The sequence below is a fragment of the Ovis aries genome, chromosome 2, assembly GCF_016772045.2.
Source record: "Ovis aries strain OAR_USU_Benz2616 breed Rambouillet chromosome 2, ARS-UI_Ramb_v3.0, whole genome shotgun sequence".
NCBI lineage: Eukaryota > Metazoa > Chordata > Mammalia > Artiodactyla > Bovidae > Ovis > Ovis aries.
The window spans coordinates 108491258-108513876 of NC_056055.1; the positions used below are offsets into that span (position 1 = coordinate 108491258).

The following is a 22619-nucleotide window of genomic DNA, read 5'->3' on the forward strand; positions in this document are numbered from 1 at the left end:
CTTTAAAGTCATCATGAAGCCTTGTTAGAGGCCTCAAGTTAAGTTGTTAAATGTATTTCTGAGAGCTTACTAGGAAAAAAAAACGCTAACTTTGGTGAGCTTCAGACAGCAAAAACTGTGTTGGCTTTGAAATTTTACCTGCAGGCCTACACCTTCCTGTTTTTATAGACAGTAGGCTTACATTTTGAGGCTAAAACAACACTCTGTTTACCAAGCTCTCTGCAGAAAATATCTAAACCAAGAAGTGCTCACATGTTCCTCTTTTTAAAAAAATGCATTTTGATAACTAGGTCAAGTGGATAAATCCAAGCTGATTTTTAAAATTCATTTTGCAATATTTATAACAATGCTATAATTTGAAAATACTTTATCATTTTTCTCTATTGATATGAAACCAGTTTTAAAGAATTCACAATCAGAATGATTCTGGAACTATGAATTCCAAGGGATATTACGGTCATGCTATTAACACGGCTACCATGTTGGCTCTGTTTTTCAGATGTAGCTGTTCTATTGACCTGGAGGACATAAAATAGAAAGCAGTAATGTCTGATTAAGTCTTACCAAAATATTATCACCTGTAGATAAAGGACATTAGAGAATCAGAGAGCTGTAGGGCAAAGGTGTTAAAATGCATAGTGAACAGACCTGGAGCTAGAATGTATTTCTGGAAATAAACATGAAGGGTAATTTTTCAGAAATAATTTCCTGAAGGAGAACAAAACATCCCCTATATTTTCTTGTACTTTATAATTTGTCTAGAATATTTGATTTTTAAAGAATTGGTGGGGAAAAAACCTGATTTCTGAGTTATACCCCAAAAATTATAAAGTATAATAGCCTTTAAAAATATGGATATAAATCATATCTAACTAATAAGCAGAGAAAACTTCTTTGTCTTTGAGGCCCTGTAAATATGAGATGGCTGGGGATATCTTCCTCCTCTTCTAATAGTAAAAACAGTCCTGAATGAGTTTTGATGAACATTAAAGTCACAGACATAATTTAGGAAGATAATATGCTCTATTTATCCTCTTTGTGTTGAAATTCTACAATTTATATTTTTTTCTTCAATATCTGTAGCTTACCTACTTATTGGTAAAACTTTTTTTTTTTAGTGTTAATGCAGTCCTAATTTTTCTACCATGTTATAAATGACTACAATTTGCCTTCATATGCCTTCTATGAAGGTAGGACTCTGATTGCACCTGGGGGTGGTGAGGGGACAGATAGATGTGTGGGTGGATGGATGGACAGATAGACAGAATGATTGATTGATTTAATCTTGTAAAAATGATTTGATTAAATTGAAAAGATCTCCTCACAAAAGTATGGAGAATATTGATGCTGTTTTTCAGGACAGTATTTGGTGAGGCGACTGAAGTGACTTAGCAGCAGCAGCAGCAGGCAGAAACTGAGAACAGTTGTTCTCCTACAGAGCACAGTTTCTTTATCAGCCAGAGAGGTCTCCATCACAACCTCCCTGGATAGCTTAGATAACTAAGAGTCACTTATTCGCATTTTTTAAAGAAATTTGAGACACCAAGAGGTTCATTTACCCAAAGTCATACAGTTCATTGTCAGTATGAGGATTCTAACCTGTGTGTATTATGTTGATTTTCTAGATTTCCCACAATTCAGAAAGTGATAGTGATGCTTTTAAACACCAATAATATTTTATCAGATGAGACTCTGTAATGGGAAACAAGACTTTGAAAGGAACGTTTCTCCTATTCCATACACCAGGGATGCCCACGAACCCTAACATTCTATCAGACGGAATTTTGTAATCTGAAACAACAATTTGAAAGGAATGTCTCTCCTATTTCATAACCTTTAGAATCGTGATGTAATATAAAATATTATTAAGGTATTTTTATCATGTCGTTCAAAGTTTACTCCTACACATGTCATCAGACTTGTGAAATGAAAAGCAATATTCCCTAAAACTTCCCCTTTTGAAAGTTTAATGATTTTAAAATAATACTTTCCACTTGATCACTCCCAGGAATAGAATATTTAAAGGAAAGATTTACAAAAGCATTAAAATAACTGTTAGGGGAAGCACACTGACTGAAACCGCCAGGCACCACAGCAACTATTTACATGAGTTATTTTACGGCAGGAGGTCTTGGTAAGGAACATGGAACTAATAAGCCACCACCAACCACAAGAGTTAAGGAAAGGTCAAAAGCAGATACCATGTGTCTGACCACCTCCCAGAATCCTTCTTGCTGGCATTCATCTTGGCTGAACAAGGTGTGCACCACTGGGAAAGACTCTGAGTCAGAATGATTGGCTAAAGACAACCTGGAAACTAATCCCATCACCATAAAACCTGAGACTGCAAGCCATGTGGCAGAGCAGTTCCCCTTACCCTACTGCTTCCCCTCACACATCCCCTAGCCCCTGGGCACCCTTTCCCAATAAAATCCCTTGCTTTATCAGCACATGTGTTCCTTGGACAATTTATCTCCGAGTGTTAGACAAGAGCCCAGCTTCAGACCCTGGAAGGGGTCCCCCTTTCTGCAACATAATGATTCTCCTTAAAAATGTCCTCTAGGAAAGTCAAAATCACCACCACACTCCCAGCTAATACTATTTGTGTTCTTTCACTTCATGAAAAGCAATGACATTGACCACCCTGAACACACTTCTTTTCCACGAACATGCTATGTGAAGGGATTGTCCATCAGAGTCGCTACTACACAGAGATTCAAAAATCAAGACCACTCTTTTCTCCCTTTTCAAGAACTTTCCATTGGAAAGCACCTTTGAGAAATATTCAACAAAAAAGTTCTCTACAAACCACGATTTACTGCTAGCAAGTGTTTCCTCTCTATTATCCTCAGGTCAAAATTCTGTCATTGGACATACTTTACCAAGACAAAGCTAATTATGTAGAAAATTCTCTACAGGTATCTCTTATTTCTCTTGGTACCAGTCAACCAAAAAAATCATTTATTTGGTGATGTACCTACCATCCCACATCTTTACTCCCTTTTTCATTCTTTTATTTAAAAGCAAAATTTTAGCTTTAACACATGAAATGTGCATTTTTAGCCTGAGGTAATAATGACCACTTTGAAACAAGTAGCCTCAATTAAAATAAAAAAAAAGTTTCTGTGTTATTTAAATTAATTTAATGAGTACATTTAATTTTAACTACTTTTTAGATACTTATTTAACACATATTTACCTAAGAAATGCAAAGCAAAAGGTACTTTGAAATCAACCTGAATTAAACAGAACAACAGACAACTTTCTTTTGCCACATAAATGTCAACACTACAAATAAACCACGAATCCTGAATCAGTATTTGAAGTGAATCATTGCAGACAATAACATTTCAGAAACCTCAAAGCTAACACACGAAGTGGTTTTACTTTTATAGAATTTTTAAGTACGATGAAGGAATAGTTTTCTGTGTGCAAATGAAAACTTCCAAACTTCAATTAATTCATAGAAACTCAAGATGCATTCTCTTGTAAGACAGAGGAAAAACAGACAAACTTGTTTACTGCCATTCTTAAACACACACAGTTTACAGTTAAACCAAACTCCTTCATGCAAAGAAACAGAAGGTAGATGAATATCTTTAGAAAAAGTTTCCGCCTGTCCACCAGCCAAGATAGAAAGATTTTACTTATCCTGTAATATTAACTTATCCTGTAATATCCTGTATTTAAAGCAAATATGATTTATCAAATCCTAAACTCATACAACTTTCTATAATCGTATTCCCCTGACTTACAAACCAAATTGTGTTCATCAGAATAGTAAGAAACAGTAAAACAATGCTGAATTTTCCAATACTCTGCACTCCAGGCCTTTTTGCTATTATTGTTCAGATACAATAAAATAGCTAAAATTGCCAGGTCAAAATATTTCTTTGTGTTACTTACCATTTCCAGTATTTATGAAATAACAGAAGCCCAGCCTGGAGAAACCATCTTGCTAGTAAACAACAGATCTTTTTCAGAAATGGGAACAGGTTTTACAGTTCTACTGGAATATATCACTATTCATATGTACTCACCATATTTCACAGTGGTTTTTTTTCTAAAGCTGAAGATAGAACTTAAGGCATTCTGCCAACACCTGTCTAATTCACAACAGAAATGCAATGCAAATTTCTTACAGATACCCCAAATGATGCCAATAACTTATCCATTTCATTTTGCATTTGGCCAGCATTTTACAAAATCACATCACCACAGCATAGACAAAACTTCATAATCACCTTTCAGATAGAATCAGCAAGAAGCCATTGTAATAATCCTCTGCCTTATTTTAAAAGCCTGTAACAATTATGCAGGTGATAATAGAATCACATAAAATGGTATCAACAGTGACTTACCTCTATCACTGAAGTCATCAACCAGGATGATTTCTGCGATCAGACTCTCCGGGGTTCGGTTGATGATGCTGTGTATGGTCCGGAGGAGGGAAGTCCAGCCTTCGTTATGGAATGGGATAATGATGCTGGTGTTCGGCAGCCTTTCCAGGTACATCTTGTGCTTACAGCTGGATTTGAAAGAGGAGGGCAAGGCTATGTTAGATGCAAAACGGTAGTACATTTTATATTGCCATTGACTCACTGTGTTATCAGACAACTGTGAAAATTAGACTTTGCCTAATGGTTTCCCAGCCAGAGCTTCTACACTGTTATAGCTACTCTACCCATTCTTGGGATTTATTAATGATTCCCTTTCACATCCACTCTCTTTTTTGTTTTTTGGATGTGTCAATTTCACATTTATTCAGGTACAGATAATGTGTCTCGACTCAACAAGGTTAAATAAGAAGAAGCTCTGTTGTACTATAAAACCAGATGAATAGTTTATTCCAGTGATTCTGAGTTGATTTTGCCATAATTTCCTCAGCTATGCCCTCCTTTGTATACTGACTTTATCTATGCTTTTCTATACCAGTGGCTCAAAAAGAAGGTAAGAACCACACTGAAATGTCATGCTCTCCTTAGTATATATTTTCTCTATTGCGATCTAATAGTAATGGGGACAAATTTTATGTATTAACATCATTTCCATTGAGCACATGGTTAATGTTTGGGTGGATTTCTGGGAAGTTTTGGAAGTTTAACTTCTGAATATTTATGCCAAAATAATCAGTTAAAGTTGGTTATTGCCTCCATGGCTGGGCAGTGTTTAAGGCTCTAGGGGAGAAAAGAGACTTAAAGTGAAAGAAGTGAAAATTTAATCTTAAATAATCACATACTGATGTAACCTCATGGTTGAGACTACAGTGAAATTCAAATCATGACACTATGACATTCGTTATGAGAACTATACAGATCTCATATTTCTGTTATCACTGTGAAGTAATCTGAGATGTCAAATAGGAAGTAGGTCTTAACTCTGGGCATAGTTACAAGCAATTTAGTATATGTCATGGCTATGCTTTCAATAGTCTTGATTTATTTAAGTGATTTATAAATAGGGCAGAAAACTGGGTCTCAGATCTCATTTAATTTTTAGTTCGGCATTGGTCATATTTGCCCAAGCTTTATGAAGGATAATGAATTCACTTGTTGGTGAAACATTTGAGTTACTTTAAAAATAATACAGAATGAAATTTTAATCAATTATCAAAATTCAGTGATTTTCCTGACATGGACAACCTGAAGACAAAAGAGAGAGCAAAAATCTGGAAACAGACACAGTCTCTGCTTAAAAGCAAGAACATTGAATAATTTGTCTTTTGCCAGAAATGGCTACTGTTTAATTTAGATAAGAAAACAAAACAAAGTATAAATTTTGAAGCATGCATAGATTCTACCAGTTTGCATAGAAACATACCAGAATATGCAAGACAGTACCTACAATATGTTTTCAGTCAATTGCTTCAATACTTTATTTTACTATGATCTCAATAGGATAACTTAAATATCACTGTGGATATAAAATAGATCTTGTCTTACAGCTTCAGATGATAGAATATTAGTATAATGCAATTAAAGAAAAAAATTAACTATCCTGGAAGTTACAGTAAAATGACATATTTTTAGACAAATAATTTAAATATAAAAATAGACATTTCTTTCCATCTTGTCACTTTATTATCACTCTGTTTGATCTCAGATTTTAAAAATTGTAAAAATATTTATAAAAATGGTAGATTTCAATGTTTTCAAACACAATTGAGAGAACTAGGAAAAAACCATCAAAATGATACCATGAAGTGGGCATAAAAGCCCTATAAAAGACATGCTCCTTAAAGAACCAGGGCTTCCCTGGTGGTTCAGTGGTAAAGAATCCGCTTGCAATGCAGGAGACCCATGTTTGATCCCTGGGTCAGGAAGATCCCCTGGAGGAGGGAATGGTAATCCATTCCAGTATTCTGACCTGGAGAACTTCATGGATAGAGAAGCCTGGCAGGTTAAAGATCATGGGGTCGCAGTCAAACACGACTGAGTGACTTTCACAAGGAACATATTCCTTTAGGGATAACATAAAATGATTTTAAAGAGCAATATAGGAAACATACATGTCAGTGATTCCCAAGAATATAGTGAGATGGGTGCTTTCACATATAATGAACAAAGATGGAAAAGAGTGCTAAAGGAATTCAGTGCATCTTATCATAATTACAGAGTTATTCATTCAACAAACGCAAAGAACTGAGACAAAGGTATTTTCCTATATCAACATTCAGTTCAGTTCAGCTCAGTCACTCAGTCATGTCCGACTCTTTGTGACCCCATGGACTGCAGCACGCCAGGCTCCCCTGTCCATCACCCAACTCTGGGAGCTCACTCAAAATCATGCCCATTGAGTCAGTGATGCCATCTAACCATCTCATCCTCTGTCGTCCCCTTCTCCTCCTGCCTTCAGTCTTGCCTAGCATCAGGGTCTTTTCCAGTGAGTCAGTTCTTCACACCAGGTGGCCAAAGCATTGGAGCTCCATTTGAATGCAGAGTTCCAAAGAATAGCAAGGAGAGATAAGAAAGCCTTTCCCTGCAATCAATGCAAAGAAATAGAAGAAAAAAATAGAAAGGGGAAGACTAGAGATCTCAAGAAAATTAGAGATACCAAGGGAACATTTCATGCAAAGATGGGCTCGATAAAGGACAGAAATGGTAGGGACCTAACAGAAACAGAAGATATTAAGAAGAGGTGGCAAGAATACACCAAAGAACTGTACAAAAAATATCTTCACAACCCATATAATCATGACGGTGTGATCACTCACACTTACCTAGAGCTAGACATCCTGAACTGTGAAGTCAAGTGGGCCTTAGGAAACATCACTATGAACAAAGCTGGTGGAGGTGATGAAATTCCAGTTGAGCTATTTCAAATCCTAAAAGATGATGCGGTGAAAGTGCTGCACTCAATATGCCAGCAAATTTGGAAAACTCAGCAGTGGCCACAGGACTGGAAAAGGTCAGTTTTCATTCCAATCCCATAGAAAGGCAATGCCAAAGAATGCTCAAACTACTGCACAATTGCCCTCATCTCACACACTAGTAAAGTAATGCTCAAAGTTCTCCAAGCCAGGCTTCAGCAATATGTGAACCGTGAAGTTCCAGATGTTCAAGCTGGTTTTAGAAAAGGCAGAGGAACCAGAGATCAAGTTGCCACCATCCTCTGGATCATGGAAAAAGAATGAGAGTTCCCTAAAACATCTATTTCTGCTTTATTGACTATGCCAAAGCCTTTGACTGTGTGGATCACAATAAACTGGGGAAAATTCTTCAAGAGATGGAAATACCAGACCACCTAACTTGCCTCTTCAGAAACCTGTATGCAGGTCAGGAAGCAACAGTTAGAACTGGACATGGAACAACAGACTGGTTCCAAATAGGAAAAGGAGTACGTCAAGGCTGTGTACTGTCACCCTGCTTATTTAACTTATATGTAGAAACGCTGGACTGGAAGAAACACAAGCTGGAATCAAGATTGCCGGGAGAAATATTAGTAACATCAGATATGCAGATGACACCACCCTTATGGCAGAAAGTGAAGAGGAACTAAAAAGCCTCTTGATGAAAGTGAAAGAGGAGAGTGAAAAAGTTGGGTTAAAGCTCAACATTCAGAAAACGAAGATCATGGCATCCAATCCCATCACTTCATGGGAAATAGATGGGGAAACAGTGGCTGACCTTATATTTCTGGCCTCCCAAATCACTGCGGATGGTCATTGCAGCCATGAAATTAAAAGACGCTTACTCCTTGGAAGGAAATTTATGACCAACTTAGACAGCATGTTAAAAAGCAGAGACATTACTTTGCCAACAAAGGTCCATGTAGTCAAGGCTATGGTTTTTCCAGTGGTCATGTATGGATGTGAGAGTTGGACTGTGAAGAAAGCTGAGCACAAAAGAATTGATGCTTTTGAATTGTGGTGTTGGAGAAGACTCTTAAGAGTCTCTTGGACTGCAAGGAGATCCAACCAGTCCATCCTAAAGGAGATCAGTCCTGGGTGTTCATTGGAAGGACTGACGTTGAAGCTGAAACTCCAATACTTTGGCCACCTCATGAGAAGAGCTGACTCATTTGAAAAGACCCTGATGCCGGGATAGATTGAGGGCAGGAGGAGAAGGGCACGACAGAGGATGAGATGGTTGGATGGTATCACCAACTCAATGGGCATGGGTTTGGGTGGACTCCAGGAGTTGGTGATAAACAGGGAGGCCTGGCTTGTTGCAGTTCATTGGGTTACAACGAGTCAGACACGACTGAGCAACTGAACTGAACTGAACTGAACTTCAGCATCAGTCCTTCCAATGAATTTTCAGGATGGATTTTCTTTACGATTGATTGGTTGGATCTCCTTGCAGTCCGAGGGACTCTCCAGAGTCTTATCCAACACCACAGTTCAAGAGCATCAACTCTTTCCCGCTCACCTTTTTTTATGTTCCAACTCTCATATGCATATGTGACTACTGGAAAAACCATAGCTTTAACTATACAGGGCTTTGTTGGTAAATTAATGTCTGTTTTTAAAAATATGGTGTCTATGTTGGTCATAGCTTTTCTTCCAAAGCGCAAATGTTGTTAATTTCATGGCTCCAATCACCACCTGCTGTGATGTTGGAGCCCCAGAGAATAAAATCCGTCACTGTTTCCATTGTTTCCCCATTTATTTGCCATGAAGTAATAGGGCCGGATGCCATGATCTTAGTTTTTTTAATGTTGAGTTTTGTATTATCCTGAATATTGATATTCAGGGTATCAGTATATCAAAACATCAAACATTAATATATCAAAACATCCAATATTAACATATCAAAATATCAAAGCATCATACCTAACAATGATCTGGGAATGTAACTGATATTCCCAGGTGTAAAATTATTCTTTTAACATTTAGAGGAGATACTGTATACATTTCTGGCTTGTTTTTTAAATAAGAGCTGTATTCAGACTAATACACTATAGCAGGGTTTCCAACCCCTGGGCCATGGACCAGTTCATGTTAGGAACCTGGCTGTATAGCAGGAGACGAGCAGTGGGCAAATGCTTGTATTTATAGCTGCTCCCCATTGTTTGCATAACCTTCTAAGCTCTACCTCCTCTCAGATCAGAAGTGGCATTAGATTTTCACAGGAGCATGGACCCTACTGTTCCTGAATCATTCCAAAACAATCTCCCTCATCTCATCCATGGAAAAATTGTCTTCTGTGAGACCAATCTCTGGTGCCAAAAAGGCTGGGGACTGCAAAGCAATCAATAGGGATTTAAAGATATGTTTAACAGCTATATATAATCCGTTCAGAAAAAATAGGCAGACTTGTGAGGATGGAAGACTGATCATGGGCAAAAAAGCCTTTGCTCATAAAAATATTTTAAGTAATTTCTATATAAGGGATGTGAAAGTATCTTTCTGTTCATTCGTGTGTTCAGTTCACAATGATTTGCCATTGGCTTACTCTTAGCCAACTCTGGTAGAGCTGAGTTCCAGTCCTCCCTTCTCTGGAGGCCCAGGGAAAAGTCCCACAATGCCTGGGTATCTGTAGGTGGCAGGAGTCATCTGTAAGGCCACCCCTTTCGCACACCCCCCCACCCGCCTCCTCCCCCTTCTTTCAACCTGGCTTCCTTTCCTCCCTTGAAATCTTTGATGTTAGTACTTGGATCTGAAGTTCTGTGTCTCTATAGGAGGTTTTCTGAGAGACTGTATTCTTGTATTTAAGGGCCTCCCTGGTGGTGCAGAGGTTAAAGCGTCTGCCTGCAATGCAGGAGACCTGGGTTCAATCTCTGGGTCGGAAGATCCCCTGGAGAAGGAAATGGCAACCCACTCCAGTATTCTTGCCTGGAGAATCCCATGGACGAAGGAGCTTAGTGGGCTACAGTCCACGGGTCGCAAAGAGTCGGACATGACTGAGCGACTTCACTTCACTTTACTCTTAGCCAGGAGGCAAAGTGGAGATAAAACAGGGAATGAACCCCAGTTTCTGACTTTAAGATATTTATGTTATAATAGGAGATACAGACTGGTAAAAGGCAAAGATTTAAAGAGGAATTGATATGTAGATGTGTACAAGCATTTGAGAGTGAGGCCCCTGAATCAATTCATAAAGTACTGCAGAAATGCAAGTGAGAGTTAAAAGGGGCCTGCAAAAGACCAGCTTGAGATATATTTAGGAAAATAATTGACATGACTTAGTAACTGTCTAGGAGAAACAGTTATGGAGGACCCCCACGTTTTGGACATGAGCAGCTGATGTATGAAATACAGATGGAGGTAAGAACACAGTGTGTGAGGGACTTTTGAGGGCTCTAAGACTTAAGGGTAAAGATGAATTCAATCTTGACCACATTAAGTCTGAAGTGCCTAAATGATATTGAGTTGAACATGAAAACAGATCCTCTGCTCCCTGTCCTGCTTGCTCATTTCTGTTCTCTTCCAGCCTTAAAAGACCCTAATTCTTTCAATTCTAGTATATGAGAGACAGCAGAAGAGACACAGATGTAAAGAACAGACGTTGGACTCTGTGGGAGAAGGCGAGGGTGCGATGATTTGAGAGAATAGCATAGAAACATGTATATTATCATATGTGAAATAGAACATTAGTCCAGGTTCGATGCATGAGACAGGGTGCTCAGGGCTGGTGCACTGGGACGACCCTGAGGGATGGGATGGGGAGGGAGGTGGGAAGGAGGGTCAGGATGGGGAACACATGTACACTCAGTGCTGATTCATGTCAATGTATGGCAAAATCACCACAATAGTATAAAGTAACTAGCCTCCAATTAAAATAATATAAAAAAGACCCTAATTCTAGGAACGAGATTCACTCAGCAACTCAACCTAACTCCTGACTTATGCTCTCCTGAACGCACACTATGCCTTGTCTAATCTGCTGATTCTTTTCCTAGATAAAAAGAAGTAAGGATGGAGAATAAAGTAGCTAAAAAATGACCAGCTCTCTACCCCAGCAGCCCCTTTAGTAACCCTGCAGGCAGATCATGCAGGCAAGATAACATCAGAAGAGATGTTCACGCAATGGAGAATGATCAGAACCCAACATCCTGCTCTGATAGATTCACTGAGATTCTTCCCCATCTCCCCCTTTAAAACTGGTCATGGCCAAGCAGAATCTTCAGAGTTGATCTCTGGACAAATCCACCTTCTCCTCAGAGTGTTGGTTTTTTTGATTAAAGCACCCTTCCTGTTTATTCACACTTGCCTCTCAAATGATTGGCTTTTGAGCAACTGAATCTGAGTTCAGTAACAAATACAGCAGCGGTATGTGACATACACAGTTAGCTGTCTATGTATGTACGTGTGTGTGTGTGTGTGTGTGTGTGTGTGTACCTATCTATCATCTGTGTGTCTGCTACCTATCATCTACCTATCATCTAAGTATTTATCATCTATCATCCATGCAGCTATCCATCTATCCATTCATCCATTTATCCATCCATCCATCCATTCATCTATCATCCCTCTATCTATCCTTTTATCTAACATCCATCCATCCATCTATCTATCCATCTATTTATCATCTATCTATCTATAGCTCAAATAAAGATCTGATTTACTGGAAGCACAAGTTGATGAGTAACAGCTCCAGCACTGATGCCAGAGCATCACCACCGTCTCTACAGCATCACCATACTAGTACTTGCCAAGTTGGTCTTATCATAAGTACCAGCAGACAGTCAACTGAGTGCTTTCTCTCATCTCTGATAAAAGGCAGATTAAAAGTTCAGAGGCAAATGAATGCCATAGAGCAAGTATCAGGCAATGAAGCTGGGGAAAAAGCAATTCTATAGTGAAGCATCTCTAGGTGTTTTCTGTATCATCACTATGGTTTTCCAGCAAGATGGTGCCTCAGGTGCCCACAGGGACAAGCATCAGGATGGGGATCTTTGGCTGGCTGATTTCCCTTCCCTGTTGTATCTCTTCACCCTCCTTGCCAAAGTATACTCTGTGATGATCTCTTTAAAACTACTGCAGTCAAATCGTGTCTGAGAGTCTACTTTAGGGGAAACCAATCTGAAACCATCAGCCTGCCAATGCAGGAGACACAGAAGGCTTGGGGTTGATCCCTGGGTCAGGAACATACCCTGGAGGAGGAAATGGAAACTCACCCCAGCATTCTTGTCTGGAGAGTTCCATGGACAGAGGAGCCTGGCAGGCTACAGTCCATGGGGTCACAAAGAGTTGGACGTGACTGAGCATGTACCCGCATTACATTAAATATAGCCTTAATCTAATAAGCAGACTATTAGTAATACAGTTACCTTCTTTACATAGATGCCTGTAATTTTTTTCAATGAGACTACACTGAAAACTCACTCATTATAATTATTCCTCAAATACTGAAAAATCACTTTTTATACATTAGACTATTGAGGTTTAAATGTGGCTTTGCCACTTGTGTGAAAATGGGTCAGTTATTTAACTTCTATAAGACTAGTTTTCTCATGTGTAACAATATAAAAGCAAAATATTATAATTTATTCATAATTTGTGAAAGAGAATTAAATTAGATAATCCATACAAAGCATTCAGTACAGTATTATATTTGATAATAGTTTTTTAAAATTATATGTTGCTGTTATTATTGCTTTTTAAAAACATTTTTTTTTGATGTGGAGTTGAATTTGTCCTCATATTACTTCTTTTTCGTGTTTTGGTTGCTTGGTCATGAGGAATGTGGGATCTTAGTTCCCGGCCAGATTTTGAACCCACATCCCCCACATTGGAAGGTGAAGTCTTAACCACTGTATCATCAGGGAAGTCCGCGGTTGTTTTAACAGCTATTATTTTATCTGTCAAGTCCTCTGTGAAAGACGCTAGGAAACAAGGAGAGACACGAGCTGCGTGAGAGAAAGTGAGAGACACACGATAAAAAGATGAATAAATTACAGTTTCCTCCCTTAAGGATTCACAGACCAGCAGACAGATGCATCAAATGAGACAAGGGACATAATAGATGGCACAGAGGCACTGAAGAGCCCACAGGAGGTATGACCAACTTTGTCTGAAAGAACTAGGGGTGTCTTTATAGATGAGTCTGTATGTGGAAAACAGATCGTGAAGGATCTTGAAAGTGATTCTGAGAAATCTGGACATCAGCCTGCAGTCAATGGGAAGTATTTCTCATACTGTTAATGATGGGGAAGACAGGACACTGTTTATAATTCCTCTGACATCTGGGTAAGTGATGCACTGAGACAGCAAAGATGAAAGGAAGAAAGTTGGAGGTTGTAAGAGCTTGGGCAAAAATAATGAGGGTGCTGATCTGAGTTTTACTCTAAGGAAAGCCAGCCTGTTTGTGGTGGTGCCTGAACTGACTAAATTATATGTAGTCATCCCAGCATTTAAGCTGCTCCAAAGGAAATTGAATTCACGCTCAAAGTCAGCCATTGCATTGGCCAAGCTATTGTACAGATGACTCCTTCTCATTATTACTAGAAATGTTGCAGCATATCCAGAATTTTGTTAAGAATCTGCAACCTGTGTATTTTAGATTTAACTTCAAGTCAAGCTGGGAATGGGAAATTTGTGAAATTAGAAGACAATGTGGCAACATGGAACTGTGTTGAAGAAATAAGTAAAATGAAGTCAGACACAATTTATACGTTTATGTATAGGTAGCAAATTTATGAAAAGAGAATAGGGATAATTTAAAACTGTTGTATTAAGTTTATAGCACTACAGGTGAAAATGCCTGTTATCATTGCATTTCATATTGTGTATTATTTTAAAATAAGCCTTTTAATAAAATTAACTTGGAGAGTAATAATGGCTCAGAAATGAGGACATCTCTTTAAGTAATACTTTACCTAAGTGAATGGAAAAACAAATCTTTAAATTTAAATGTACCAAAGAGACAAAAGAAATAAATTCTTAGGCTACTTGCGAGAAACGACATATCTTAAAGGCATTTTTAAAAGTTGGTTAAAAACCAGTCGGTAAACGTTCTGCTAAACCATTCACAATAATGAAAATAAAACTGAATAGAATATTTCTCACACTCTTCTGTTTCCACAAACAGAGCATATATGTTTTCTGATATTCACTATTGACATTTAATAACACGGGCGATTTAAAGATATATTTAGTTTAACAATAGTCTTTATTATAAACATACTTAACCACCATTCTTTTATAATTACATTAATTTATCTTTGCATTTTTACTGGTTTCACAAAAAGAGTTTCATTTATCTTTGCAGTTTCACTGGTTTCACAAAAAGTGGTTCTTTCACAAATAGGAATAAGCCAACTTAAAAAAAAATAGAGATATGTGATTTAAGTACCTGACTTATTTGTGATTTTTTTTGTCTGAAAGAGATATCTTACTGTTCATGCAACAATATCAACCTTTATACTGTGTTTAGGTAAACTTGCATTTAAGATTCTCAAAGCCTTCATATTTTCTTTATCATCATTTAAACACACTTTCTCATGCCCAAGGCTGAATATTTAGTTTTGGACACAACGTCAAAACCTGCATTTTAAAGATTCAAACACTCAGACTGCAAGATTTGGGTAGAACGTTTGAATGAAAGCATTTGAACATTTTACTCCTTAGATCATTCCATTAGCTTATCTAAAGTTATTATTTTATTTTTTGTTTTAATGGATTTTTTTCTATTTATATAAGTAGATCAGTCCGGATGTTATATTCTGGTAATAAATAATTTCCAATCCCAACAGCTCACAAAAATGAATATACTCTTTCTGTGTCTTCCGCTTATTTATCACTGGTTGGCTAGAGAGTCTCTGCCTGAGGTCACTAGCACCAGTCAACATTCTGACCATTGTCAAACACTGTGTCAGACGTTAGAGCAGTGGTGGGTCTCAGGCTAGAAGTTAAATGGTCTGTCTCTAAAATGACAGTTCCTTCTGCTTAGAAATCACCGGTCAGCACTAGTCACGTGGCAGGAGGGCCCGGTAAGTGCAGTCTTATATACAGTGAAGCATTACAGCCGGAAGTAGTTGGGATGAACATGACCATCTTAGTCTTCTATGTTCTTTCAATAAAAGAGGAAATAGGAAAATGGAACCTGCCTGTCGTATTACATTACATGGAAACATTGAAGAGGTTCAGCTTCTTCACAGACCAAAAAAGGAAAAAATGATTGCTCATATTTAGGGCTTCTCACCTACAGAAGCATAGTTGAGATCTCATTTTTAGAACTGCAGCCACACTTAAGGTATCATCAAGTTTAGTCCTTCGTTTAATTGAAATTTGAGACATTTAAAGTTTTAGAGAGTTTAACAAAAATAATTTTAACAATCAAACAGGTAAAACAGTGTACTGGGTGAAGAGTGATAGAATTATGGGGCATTTGACCCAAAGAGTTTAAAATGTTTTGAAAGATATTTATAACTCACATAGCTGGGGAGTAGAGAGCAAAGAAATGGAATCCAACACTCTTCACTTCTGATTACATAATATTTTGGAAATGCCATTCTATCACTGGCTTTTTAAGACATCTTTATATCAATCCAATCCATTAAATTATATAAATACTATAATATTTTAAAGGGAGGTAGGCAATTACTCCATTAGATCAAACATTTTTCTGAAATATGTAATCTATTATCCACAAATACTTCTGGAAGTGAGCCATTTAATAATATGTATAAAGAAATACCTATGACAAAATTTATGACCAATTATCATTTGAATGCAGACTCTAAGAAGGCCTGGGCGACTGAACCCTGGGCTGTCTGAACCACTAGATTATACTGGTACGGGAAGGAAAGAAGTAGACATTGTGCCCCCTATATCTAATATTTCTTTATTAGTTTTTTACATTTTAATAAAAACAGAGAGCTTTGCAACTTCCAGCTAATAGTATTTCCGGCTAAGATTATCACGGGATTTCTCCTTTTAACCAAGATGGAGTAACATGGCAGGGGGTAGGGGGCTTCCCAGATGGCTCAGTGGTAAAGAATCCACCTGACGATGCAAGAGACACAGGAGACCAGGGCTTCATCCATGAGTCTGGAAGATCCCCTGGAACAGGAAATGGCAAGCCACTCCAGTATTCCTGCTTAGGAAATTCCACATCCAAAGGAAACCTGGTGGGCTGCAGTGCATGCGGTCGCAAGCACAATGGAGTAACATAGATATACTTATTCTTCCACTTGACCACTTAAACAACTATATTAAAACTATGAATGGTTTTCAAGACACTGGCAAATATATATATATATATATATATATATATATATATATAGAGAGAGAGAGAGAGAGAGAGAGAGAGAGAGAGAGAGAGAAATTCTTCAGAAAGAGGAAGCAAACATTTCCCTCTGCTTATATGCCAGAGTGAAATTCTAGGCAATGCTGAAGTTAGGAGAAACTCAGGTCTACCTAGGTGATCTCCCTAAATGGTAGAGATGAAGCCAACATCCTAGAGTTATCAAAGTTTGTAAGAGTTTGCAGGAAGGAACAGTATAGAAAGAAAACCTAGGCAATCTACAGTGTCCCCTTAACTCTTCAGCAGAGCATAGATCAACACATGTGTGTAAAGACATAACCTTGAACTGAGGAATGAAGCACCAGAAAAGATTAAAGGGATCAGTAACTCATATAGGCCATGAAATAATTCTTGTTCTCAGCAGGCATGACGAAAAAACTTGTATCTTAAGAATTGCATAGAGTATTCGAAAAGGGGTTAGAAAGGATGGAGAATTAGTCCTAAAAACAGTTCCAGTTCAAAGAAAGCTTCAGTGCAATACTTAGCAGTATCAAACTGTTTCTAAGTAGCTACACTGTAACACAGGGAAAAGGCTCAGTTACACTTATAGGAAATCAAAGTATTTTATACCCTAAAAAATAAAATTCAAACATCTGACAACCAGTAAAAACTACAAACCATTCGAAGAAGCAAGAAAACAGGAACCCAAAATGAAAAAGAAAAACACTAAGCGAAACTGGCACAAATATCAAGGATGATAGAATAGGCAATGATATTAAAGTAGTTATTATAGCTGTTTTCAAACATTCAAGAAGACAGAGGAATACTTGAACATACTGAAAGACACAGAAGATGTTAAAAATAACCAAATATAACTTCTAGAGATTAAAACTACAGTCTCTGAGATGAAAAATACACTGGATAAAATTTAAGGCAGATTAGATATTGTGGATGAAAAGATCCATCAACTTGAAGACATGGAAAGAGGACTCTCCAAAATTAACAAAAAAGGATAAAAGAAATTCTTAACATAAAATGAATAGAGCATCAGCAGTGTGGAAAACTTCAAAAGGCCTAATATGTGTGTAATTAAAGTGTCCACAAGCGAAGGTAAAGGAGACATAGGAAGTATCTGAAGACAGATTTGAAAGTTTTTGAGATTTAATGAAAACGTGAAGCACCAAATAGGTGCTTCAAATAGGCCTGTGTGTAATCTGGGCACAAGAAACATGAAGAAAGCCACATTAGCATCTCTCATAACTCAGTTTTTAAAAGCAATGATAAAGACACAATTTTGAAAGCAACCAGAGAGACAAAGAAATAGAGAACAAACTCAGAACAAACAAAATAGAGAAGGGAAAGGGGGGATGAATTAAGAGATTGAAATTGATACACACACACACACACACACACACACACACTACTGATACCACACATAAAATAGATAACCAATGAAACCTACTGTGTAGCATAGTGAACTCTACTCAGTGCTCTGAGATGACTTGAATGGGAAGGAAATCCAAAAAAGCAGGGGATATATGTCTACATACAGCTGATTCAGTTTGCTATACAGTAGAAACTAACACAATATTGGAAAGCAACTATAGCCCAATAGAAATTACATTAAAAAAAATAAATAAAAGCAACCAGAGGGGGTAAAAAAAAGATACCTAAGTGTGGAGGGAAACCGGTAAGTGTGGAGCTACCACTGATAAGAGTGACAGCAAGCTTCTCATTAAAAATAATTCAAGATACAAAGACAGTGGGGGAGCACTTTAAGTACAGAAAAGACAATTTAAAAGAAGAGGAAAAAAAGCAATCTACTTTTCTTTAGTTAATGAAAATACGTTTAAAAAACAAAGGTAAAATAAAAATTTTTCAAACATACAAATATTGAATTAGGCTTGGGTTTCTCTTGTGGCTTAGCTGGTAAAGAATCTGCCTGCAATGTGGGAGACCTGGGTTGGAAAGGTCCTGTGGAGAAAAGGCTACCCACTCTAGTAATCTGGCCTGGAGAATTCCATGGACTGTATAGTCCATGGGGTTGCAAAGAGTCAGATAGGACTGAGTGACTTTCATTTTCACTACATACATTAGGAGACCTCCACAAAAGTAAACATTGCAGGAAACTCTTTAGAACAATTATATTCAGTGGAAATCTATATGTAGACAAAACTAAAAGAATTAAAAGCAACATAAACAAATTTTGTGGGCACCCTTAGAGGGGCCACCACACAGCAGAAACTCTTACACTAAGCAGCTCTGCTGCACAAGTTCTATGTCAGCAAATGCAGCTAAGAGAGCCAGGACTCACTTCCCAACAACGCCCACAACAATAAGGCAGGTCAACAAAGCTGGACTCCAGTCACCCTGATATAACTCAAGTTTATGGCAGAGATTCCAAGACAGACTAGTTTCCTCCTAAGGAACAAGATAAGTAAGTTACCACTTTTATTTCACATCATTCCACTACTTCTCCTCAGAGAGATTAGGCCAGATAATGAAACAAAAGGGATTCAAACAGGAAAGAAAGAATTAAAACTATTTCTACATGCATACGACTTGACATTATATATTCTACACTTGATATTAGCCAAAAGGCTGAGAAGCGATGACATTATATATTCTAAACAATATACACATGCAAACATACACTCGCATAAACATACATGCAAACAAATTAAAATAATCTCAGTAAAGTTATAGAATACAAGCTCAAAATACAACATCAAATCTACTTCTTCAGATCAGCAATAAACAGGTTAAAATAAAATTAAGACAACTGTGTTACTTACAATACCATGAAGAAGAATAAATTACTTAGAAAAACATTTAACAAAACAAATTCAAACATATGCTGAAAACTGCAAATATTTATTGAAAGAAATTTTCAGTTCAGTTCAATTCAGTCACTCAGTCGTGTCCGACTCTTTGCAACCCTATGAATCGCAGCACACCAGGCCTCCCTGTCCATCACCAACTCCCGGAGTTCACTCAGATTCACGTCCATCGAGTCCGTGATGCCATCCAGCCATCTCATCCTCTGTCGTCCCCTTCTCCTCCTGCCCCAAATCCCTCCCAGCATCAGAGTCTTTTCCAATGAGTCAACACTTCGCATGAGGTGACCAAAGTACTGGAGTTTCAGCTTTAGCCTCATTCCTTCCAAAGAAATCCCAGGGCTGATCTCCTTCAGAATGGACTGGTTGGATCTCCTTGCAGTCCAAGGGACTCTCAAGAGTCTTTTCCAACACCACAGTCCAAAAGCATCAATTCTTCGGCACTCAGCCTTCTTCACAGTCCAAATCTCACATCCATACATGACCACTGGAAAAACCATAGCCTTGACTACATGGATCTTTCTTGGCAAAGTAATGTCTCTGCTTTTGAATATGCTATCTAGGTTGGTCATAACTTTTCTTCCACGGAGTAAGCGTCTTTTAATTTCATGGCTGCAGTCACCATCTACAGTGATTTTGGAGCCCCCAAAAAATAAAGTCTGCCACTGATTCCACTGTTTCCCATCTATTTCCCATGAAGTGATGGGACCAAATGCCATGATCTTCGTTTTCTGAATGCTGAGCTTTAAGCCAACATTTTCACTCTTCTCTTTCACTTTCATCGAGGGGTTTTTAGTTCCTCTTCACTTTCTGCCATAAGGGTGGTATCATCTGCATATTTGAGGTTATTGATATTTCTTCCGGCAATCTTAATTCCAGCTGTTCTTCTTCCAGCCCAGCGTTTCTCATGATGTACTCTGCATATAAGCTAAATAAGCAGGGTGACAATATACAGCCTTGACATACTCCTTTTCCTATTTGGAACCAGTCTGTTTTTCCATGTCCAGTTCTAACTGTTGCTTCCTGACCTGCATATAGGGCCATCTAAATAAATGGAAACACATCCCAGGCTTTGGATCAGAAAACAATATCAAGATGGCAATATTCCTCAATGTACAGATTCAACGCAATTCACATAAAAATCCCAGGTGTCTTTTTTTTTGGTGACAAATGGGTTTTAAAATTCATTTGGTTATACTTTAGTTATACTTGCTTATTCAACTTATATGCAAAGTATGTCATCTGAAATGGTGGGCTTGTTGAATCACAAGCTGAAATAAAGATTGCTGGGGTAAATATCAACAACCCCAGATATGCAGATGATTCCACTATAATGGCAGAAAGTGAAGAGGAACTAAAGTCTCTTGATGAGAGTGATAGAGGAGGGCAAAAAAACTGATTTAAAACTCAACTTTAAAAAAACTAAGATTATGGTATCTAGCCCCATCATTTCATGGCAAATAGATGGGGGAAGCAATGGAAACAGCGACAGACTTTATTTTCTTGGGCTACAAAATGACTTCAGATGGTGACTGCAGCCATGAAATTAATAAAAGACACTTGCTCCTTGGAAGAAAAGCTATGACCAACTTAGACAGCACATTAAGCAGAAACATTACTGACAAAGCTACGGTTTTTCCAGTGGTCACGTATGGATGTGAGAGTTGGATAATAAAGAAAGCTGAGTGCCGAAGAATTGATGCTCTTGAACTGTGGTGCTGGAGAAAACTCTTGAGTCCCTTGGACAGCAAGGAGATCAAGCCAATCAGTCCTAAAGGAATCAACCCTGAATATTCATTGGAAGGACTGACACTGAAGCTCCAACACTTTGGTCACCCTGATGTGAAGAGTCAACTCATTGGAAAAGACCCTGATGCTGGGAAAGATTGAAGACAAAAGGAGAAGGGGCGGTAGAGGATGAGATGGTTAGATAGCACCACCAACTCAGTGGACATGAATTGTGGCAAACTCTAGGAGACGGTGAAGTGCAGGGGTCTGGCATGCGGCAGTCTACAGGTCATGAAGAGTCGGACAGGACTTGTGACTGAACAACACCCAAAAATGTGTTACGAAACCCATTGCATTATCCTTAAATTCGTATGCTAATGTCTTACTCAGTATTTCAGAATGTTTGCTGTATTTAGAGGCAGGGGCTTTAAAGAGCTAGTTAAGTTATAGTGAAGTCATTAGGGTGAGCACTAAAGCAACAGGAATGGTATTTTTAGGAGACAAAAAATCTGGACACAGACATGGATAGAAGAGCAGGTGAAGACGCAGAGAGACGTGCATTAGGTCTCGGAAGAAACCGAACCTGCTGACATCCTGACCGCAGACTCCAGTATCCAGAATCATGAGAAGATAATTTTCTGCTGTTTAACTTACACAAGAAAATAATTTTGTGGTCAAATGATATAATTACTATTTTATTTTAGTTAAATCATTTTAAAAGATATTTGATCAGTCTATAGCAAAAATAAAAGCAACATATTTTGACATTTATAACATAAGTCAAAACAAAATATATGGCAATAATAGCAGTAAGGTCTGAAGTAGAAAAATGTTGCATAGACTGTTGCATAGAAAAATGCATACTGTTACATAGTTCTTATACTACAAATGAAGTCATATAATATTACTTAAGGGAAGACCATGATTCGTTATGCTATATTCCATCAACATAAAAGCAACCACTAAAATAACAGAGCATAAATAAAGTGAATGGTTTCCAATTATGTGTCTTATAGAGAGTAAGAATGTAATCAACATTTGCTAGATTGAAATGAATTGATTTGGAAACCGATAAAAATAATCACACATATACACACAATGCATAGTTATATCTGCGACGCCGTCACAAAAAATAGATTACATAGAATGAAAACATTTGAAATTAATTCAAAAGAAGTTAGAGGAGAGAGAAAAGTCTTAAAAGTCTTTAAGAACTCAGCATTACTTCAGTGATATTTTGAAGTGCAAAGCAGTGTTGTATATTTCAGCAAACCGTATCAGTAACTATATTGAATGTAAAGGGTTCTGAACAAGCACATAAAAGGCAGTGTCAGATTGCTCTCTGCTGCCTCCTACAGACTCATTCATAATACAAAGATGCAAAAAAATATAAAAGTAAAGGCACAGAAGATATACTACGCTA

General features: G+C 37.7%; 1 protein-coding gene across 1 annotated transcript in view; it reads right to left on the minus strand.

Annotated features, from left to right (window-relative positions):
- Nucleotides 1–1105: 1105 nt before the first annotated feature.
- The window catches only part of LOC132659304 (polypeptide N-acetylgalactosaminyltransferase-like 6), a 648338-nt gene continuing 626824 nt past the window's right edge, over nucleotides 1106–22619 (minus strand). Inside the window, exon 4 of the mRNA XM_060411050.1 lies at nucleotides 1106–4528. Coding sequence (XP_060267033.1) covers nucleotides 4312–4528 — 217 coding nt within the window. The 3' untranslated portion in view covers nucleotides 1106–4311. The remainder of the gene's footprint in view (nucleotides 4529–22619) is intronic.